The 7,921-nt window shown below is 39.7% G+C and overlaps 1 protein-coding gene across 1 annotated transcript in view; it reads right to left on the bottom strand.

Moving 5' to 3' along the window:
• MED14 (mediator complex subunit 14) overlaps positions 1 to 7,921 on the bottom strand; it is a 90,787-nt gene that overhangs the window by 16,685 nt on the left and 66,181 nt on the right. The window contains 2 exon segments of the mRNA XM_017882144.1: positions 1,128 to 1,259; positions 5,938 to 6,049. Of these exon segments, the coding sequence (XP_017737633.1) occupies positions 1,128 to 1,259; positions 5,938 to 6,049 (244 nt within the window).

The following is a 7,921-nucleotide window of genomic DNA, read 5'->3' as shown; positions in this document are numbered from 1 at the left end:
AAAAAAAAAAAAAAAAAGAAACACATTAAACAATAAGATACCATTTTTCACCTATCAAAATGGCCAAGGTCTTTAAAATATGTAATACTCCCCGCTGGCAATGATGCAGGATAACAGACATTCTTGTATGATGGTATGGGAAACTGGTACAGCCTTTCAGATGAGCAGTTAGCAATATGTTTCGAAAGCTTTAGACTTTCTCAAACCCCTTCATACAACAATTCCATTTCTGGAACTTAAGGAAACAATCATGGATATGAGCACAGATGGCACCATTTTTAATTGTGAAAAAAATGGCAACATTCTAAACATATAACAATAGGAGAGCAGTTAAGTCATGGTACACCCTGACAAGGGGATATTATTACGCCATATGGTATGATGATGTGACAGAAATGTTCCCACAAATAATAATAGTAAAAACTAAAATCCCAGGTGCTATACAGCTTAAAAACTGAGGAACCTGTTTATGTTCTATGGTATCATACTCATGATATATTAAGTGAAAAAAGGCACTGAACACTGTAAAGTATGCTGTCGTGTGTGTAAAGGAGAGGGGGAAGAACACTTGCATGTATTTGCTTGTGTATGCATGAAACAGCTCTGCAAGAATATCTACATGTTTCTGGGAAGAGGAACTAGGTGGTTGGTGGAATAAAAAGGAAACATTTCACTGACTCCTGGTTCTGGTTCTATTTTTTATCTAGTTGAATCAATTCAAAATAAAATTTTTTAGTTAAAAAGTTAAAAAATTCAAGTCTCAAAACAATTCCTATGTTACGGTACCCACTGTAGGGGGGCAAGGGCAGGTATTTGAATGGGGAGACAAGCAGCTGGGTGGAGCAAGCGAGAATAACAGAAACGTGAGAGGGCAGGCAAGCAGGGCATGTGACAGGAAGGGCAAGGCAGAGCAACAGAGACAGCAAGGGAGAGTCCAAGTCAGAGACAGACTCACTGGTCATTACCTCTGTGTGGTGGAATTAGATAAATTTGATTCTTTTGCTTGAGCAATATTTTGCTACTTCCTCAATAAACAAGTACTAATTTTGCAATGAAAAAATTTACTCAACAAAAATTATTTTCACATCAAGCTCTTATGCTATATCGATTTCCATGTATGGACTCACCATGTGGACTAGCAAAACTGGCCCCTGGTCCTATTGAGATTCCATGCGAGGATGGGGGAGGAGTTGGAACAAATGACGCTGGTGATGGGGCTCTCAAAGCCCCACTTGGGGAGCTGGCAGCGTGCAGATTTCCTAATAAAGGAAAATAATTATAGATAATCTTGCCGGACACATTTTATGTCCTGTCCAAGGACCCCAAGTTAAAAATCTCTCTACAAACTAAAGAAACGAGTAGTATAGCTCCCATATATATAACACAGAGAAAAACTGGCAAGATTTCATTATTGAAAGAGAGTGTTCAATTCCATGGGCCCAAATTCTAGCTCTTATATTGACTGATTAAAATCCGGTGTACTTTTATTCAGTTATTCATTCAACAAGAAGGCCTGAATGCCGACTTCATGCCAAGCACTGTTTTAGGCATTGGGGATGCAGCAGTTAACGAAAGAGATAAAAATTCCTGCCCTCACAAAGCTTATATTCTAACAGAATGAGAAAGACAAGTATCTGTCAGGTAAGTGCTATAGAAAAAAATACAACAGGGTAAGGGGACAATATCGTGTAGTGAAGGAGGTAGGTATTGTTCCTTACATATAGCAATCAGAAAAGACCTCTCTAAGGAAAGGGGCATGTGAGCTGACACGTGAAGAAAGGATAAGGCATGAGGATACCCAGGGAATGAGATATTCCAGCCAAACAGAGAGCTAGTGCAAATGCCCCAAAGGTAGAAGCAGTTATAAATAACAGGGAGGAAGCCAGTGTGGCAAGAACAGAGTGAACGAGGTGGGCAGTGGGAAGAGAGGACACCAGAGAGGTTGGAGGAAGAGGGGTGGGTCCCAGATCACATGGGGACTTGTGGGCCACTCTAAGGACTTAGGGTTTACCCTGAATGAGTGGGAATCCAATGCAGAGTTTGGAGCGGAAATCATGGACGAACTTCTGTCCCAGAAGGATCACTCTAGCTGCTGTGGGACAGACTATAGAGCAAGGGTAGGGGTAGGGACAGGAAAACCAGTTAGAAATGACTGTAATAATTCAGGTGAGAGAGGACTAGTGGCTTGGGTAAAGGTGACAGACTATGGTAGTGAAAAGTGGTTGGATTCTGGGTAAATTCTGAAAATCAAGCTGACAGTATTTGGTAAATGACTGAACATGGGTATGAAACAGACATCCAGCATGACTCGAAGAGCTTCAGCCCAAGTAGCAGGAAGGAAGGGCCTGCCATTTACTGAGCTGGGGTGTCTGTGGGAAGAGGATCACTGGGGCAGTGAAGAGATCAGGAGTTTAGTTTCAGCCATGCTGAGTTTCAGGTATCTACCAGACATTACATGGAAATTATGCCAAATAGACAGTTAGAAAATACAATACAAGGCCGGGTGTGGTGACTCATGCCTGTAATCCCAGCACTTTGGGAGGGCGAAGCGGGCGGATCACCTGAGGTCAGGAGTTTGAGACCATCCTGGTCAACATGGCGAAACCCCGTCTCTACTAAAAATACAATCATTAGCCAGGCACAGTGGCGCGTGCCTGTAATTCCAGCTACTCAGGAGAGTGAGGCGGGAGAATTACTTGAACCCAGAAGGCGGAGGTTGCAGCAAGATGAGATTGCTCCATTGCACTCTAGCCTGGATGACTGAGCAAGACTCTGTCTCCAAAAAAAAAAAGAAAGAAAAAAGAAAATACAATACTAGACTTACGGAGAGACTGAGATTGGAGATATAAAAACAGGCAAACGTCAACTTATTTAAAGCCACAGGACTAGTTTTAATTTAGGATTATGAAAGGGTGAACTATGGCTACCAAAACTATGAATAAATGCAACATTTAAACACTTGCTACATTATCATAATTACCTTTAATATCAGCATGTTTCAAATTTCTACTATAGCAGTCCCCGCCTTATCCACAGGGGATATGTTCCAAGACCCCCAGTGGATGCCTGAAACCTCAGATAGTATTGAAACCTGTTTTTATCCTACACACATATATGATAAAGTTTAATTAACAAATTAAGCACAGTAAAAAATTAACAATAACAGTAAAATAGAACACTCTTAGCAGTATATTATAATAAAAGTTATGTGAATACGGTACCTCTCTGTCTCTAAATATCTTATTGAACTATACTTGCCCATTTTTGGTCCTCAGTTGACCTCAGGCAACTAAAACCTCGGAGAGCGATAAGGCGGGGGGAACTGTACTATGTGAGATAATTTCATATTTTTGTGTTCTGTAATACCTAAAGCACTGTCTTACTTTCAGTCAGTATGTTGATCAACTTGACCAACCTTTAAGTGTTTATGTTTACTTATTTAGCTGTATCATCTGGACAAGCGACCTAACTTCTCCATGTCTCAGTTTTCCTCCATAAAATGGGAATAATAATAGGACCTACACCACAGGTTTGCTGTGAGGATTAAACGGGTAAAGTGCTTAGACTAGGGCTTGGCACATAGTAAGCACTATATATGCTTGTCTACTACTATAATTATTTCAAAATATTTTCCCTTCCTACTATATAAAACAATGTCAACTCCTATCCTAGAAACACACTCCCCTGGGGTTCTACAATCCTGTTTCTCCTGTTTTGCCTACTTCCTCCCTAGCTGCTACTTCCCTACTGACCACTGGTATTCCTAGGGGTGGACTCAACTACCCACTTGGGCTTCAATGACCCTAGACATGACAACAACAACTTCCAAGTCTTCATCTGTGGCCCAACCATTTCTGATGAGCCATAGGCTCATACAGCCAACTGCCTACTGGACATCTTGACTTGGGAATCTCTGGGGACTTGCAAAATCAACAGGTTCAAGAGAATGCCCTGCTCCTTTCTCTGTGAAATCTGCCCATCCATCACTCTTGTCACTTTCAGTTGTATAAATTTAACCCAGACTAAAATCCAACAATGGCTTCCTATTTACCCATATAATAAAGGCCAAAATTTTGAACGGAGCCCTGTCTCTCCACATACCAGCCATTTGGAAGAGTCTACCATCTTCTGGGAGTTCAGACTCCACACACCCTGCACAGTCTGCCTGAGATATCCTCCTCATCCATGTCCCTGCACCTGGGTAACTCTGACCCACCCTTCAAGTCTCAGCTTAACCAGTGTCGAAAGGAGGGAGGCAAACGAGGCATCCCCAAGAAACAAACAATTGAACCCCTCCTTATCGAATGCTCTTTCAGAAGCCCAAGTGACCCTTTTTGTAACACTCACCATACTTGGCATTACAGATGAAGACTGTTTATCTAGGAATCTAAGCAGAGGAAGCACACCCCACCCCCCAAATAAAAGTGAATTTAAAGATTTAAAAAATGAGGATCTATTTTTTTAAAACGACACCACTGAAGTAATGTGAAGAGCAATATGAGTGGCTAAGTGTGAGACATGGTAGGGGTGGGATCTGCCAGGGTGCGAGTGCCTAGGCAGTGCGGGATGTCGAGCAGCCCAATCTGGGCAACAAGACAGATTACAATGGACTGGTCAAAGAGGCATTTGCCATGTACCACGCCCCAGGCTAAACACTTTATGTGAACTATTGCATTCAATTCTCACAACATCCCTATGGAAAAGGTTTTATATTATTCTCATTTTACAAATGGAATTAGCTATTGAATAAGTTATGTCATTACATCTCCCACTTGCAGATTAACGGATTTTCTGGTCAATACAAATTTCTCATATACAGACACACATATACATATCTATAAGAATTTTTGTATTTTATAAAGGAGAAAAGTATGCACCACAAATTCTGCTTTTCAAAGTGAAAACTTAAAAGCAGATGTATTTGTTGGGTTTGTTACTTAAAAATCAGGATTTAATGTAGTTTTGTTTGTCCTGTTTTCTGATAAGCCCGAATGCCTTCAATTGGTACTAAACTACTTAATGTATTCTTCAGTTGAGTGGACTGATATATTTACAGTAGATAAAAGGTTTTATTATGCATGCTTTTAAAAATCATTTAATTTCTTATATTTTACATCCTATATTACATATCACATCTTTTATGCTAAAACTTTCTTTGAAAAAACCATCATTATGCTCTAGACATATTACCAGGACCTAGTATGCAAGGGGTCATTCTCCCCAGTAAATCTGATGACCTAGCTTCCTTGCTAGATGATAAGCTCAAAAGCAGGGCTGATATCTGGTTCACTGCTAAATCCCCAGCACCAGGCAGCATTTGGCACAGAGCAAGTGCTCAAGAGATACCACTGAATCATTCAGTCAAAAGCAAAAATTTGGCATTCTCAAGCACTTTTACGGCGCACTTCATAGGGATGCCAACAAAGCCATTATGTCTGGACAAACAGACTGTGCACTGCCTAACTCGGAGCTTGGGGGCAGGCCACCCTTCCACCGATTCCATGGCTTAGCAAACTTTTTCTGTAAAGGGCTGTCATAGTGGGAAAGCAGCCATAGATATTACATAAACAAGTGTGGCTTCATTCCAATGAAACTTTATTTACAAAAACAGATGACAGGCAGGATTTGGCTCCACAGGCCTTTGAGTCTGTCAATCTGTAATATAGATCATGTTGTGATGAGCAACCCCTGGAGTTGTGCTGTGAGTCTGGCTCTGGGTGACATTAATTTAAACCTTTTAAAGTGCTCCTGAGCCTGGACACAGACTTCACAAACCTTCCATAATAAATGAGTGACAATTATCTAGCCATAGACTAGAAAGGGAATTCTCTCTGAAGCCTGAGGCTAGATGCGCAGTGCTTCTCAATGTGGGGTGTGTGTGTGTGTGTATTTTGGATTTGAAAGTTGAACATGACAAGAAAGTAAGTGATTTCTTACCTGGAGACTGTGTGTGCATCATAGAGGGAGACTGATTGACTGTGCTATGATAAGATGTAGGGGGTGAAGTAAGAGGATAAGCACCTGATGTTCCTGGCTGCTTTGGAAATGGCTGAAAAGAAGAAAATTAAATGTTGGTAAAATGGCCAACTGCATGGAGCATAAGAGTGTGGCTTTCACTAATTATAGCTACAGTGTTAATATTTACACACTTTATTGGTTACCAAATAGGAAACATGAGGTATAAAAGCGTGCAAAATAAATACACATCAACAACACAAGTCTTTATAAACCCTGACTTTCGAAATGTTTTAAAATAGCAACATCCTCTTTCCCGATCTTGCAATGCTTTCTATCCCTCAAGATGTTTTTTGCTCATTTTATATCTAGCATATAACTGATTTATCTCTATTATTTATCTACCATTTCATTGATTCTAAGACATTTTCCCCTCACACTTTAACATCTCTAAAATCAGGGTGTCTCTTTCCATTTATGGGATGTTAGTTTAACTGGCAGTGCTTTTCTTTCTGAGCAGTAGATAAAACTGATGCATCTTACATTTGGTGGCGTTTAGTATCAATGAAATATGGTAGCTCAGCCTGACCTTTACTCATCTTTATCACTTTCACAAGGTAGTTGTAACATTTTACATATTTTCTAGTGCCACACGAGAGTTTCAGTTGTTCCTAACATCAAATGTTGGAAATAATTATCAATTTTTTTCTTAAAGTCATTTTTGTGGGTGTGGAGTGTTACCTCATTGTAGCTTTAATTTGTATTTCTGTGATGGCAAATAATGTTTGAATACCTTTTCTGTGCTTATTGGCCACTTGGACATCCTATTATGTGAAATGACTTGAATCTTTTACCTATTTTTAAAACCAGATTGTCTTTTTTTTTTTTAATTGATTCTTTCTAAGCTATCTTAAAGAAATTATAGAATTCAGGCTAACTCATAAGCTACAAAATCATGTATTTGCCCATACTGTTTTATCCAATAATGTAGAATGTACCTTTATGTTTGGAGATGTAAGCCATACTAACTTGTTAATTAAAACTATGATATTAATAAACTTTTATATTTTCTTCCTTTCCTTTCTCATGGACTAGCTTATACACTAAAACAGCATTTTACATAAAAGAAGAAAAGCTACCTGCTAACATCAAGTAAAATGTACATGAATCCCTTTATGAACATTTTTTTCTCACAACTGTCTTATCAGGGAGATGAACAGTTTACAAATAGAAGCATAGCACAGATACCTGATAAGCAGAAAAAAACTGAAAACTGAAACTGCTCAATAAAAGGCTCAATCTTTACGAGTACATAAAGCCAAAGCCACCGACTAAAGACATTTAACCATGGCAGATGAATATTCTCTTAAAAGGATTCTGACTTGGTATTAAGTGTCAAACTTTTTAACTTAAAAACAAAACAAACAAAAAGGCTCTACCTACAGGTTGAATACAGAGCAAGAAAAAGCAGAAAATTCCTCAAGTTTTCCCAAAGTGACAAATCATTCTAACTTTTCTAGAATATCCTAACCTTTGGCCAATCTACCCACATCTAATCCTTCTGCCTTAGCTTGCAACTATTTTCCTAGTTAGAAATCTCATGTTCAGTATGAAATGCTACTGGGTGTATAGAGCTCTTAGCCAAATCAGAATATCTAATAAACTAGCGCTGCAGGCTCTCACTATGTCAAATTATGATTTTTTTCAGTAACAACAGCACTTTGGGAGGCCAAGGCGGGCAGATCACCTGAGGTCGGGAGTTTGAGACCAGACTGACCAACGTGGAGAAACCCCCCCTCTACTAAAAATACAATATCAGCCGGGTATGGTGGTGCGTGCCTGTAGTGCCAGCTACTCAGGAGGCTGAGGTAGGAGAATCACTTGAACCTGGGAGGCGGAGGTTGCGGTGAGCTGAGATCACACCACTGCACTCCAGCCTGGGCAACAAGAACAAAACTTCATCTCA

Source organism: Rhinopithecus bieti, unplaced genomic scaffold, assembly GCF_001698545.2.
Source record: "Rhinopithecus bieti isolate Rb0 unplaced genomic scaffold, ASM169854v2 scaffold_1466, whole genome shotgun sequence".
NCBI classification, from domain to species: Eukaryota; Metazoa; Chordata; class Mammalia; order Primates; family Cercopithecidae; genus Rhinopithecus; species Rhinopithecus bieti.
Note: the sequence above shows the minus strand (reverse complement) of the source record. Positions and strands in the feature narration are given on the sequence as shown.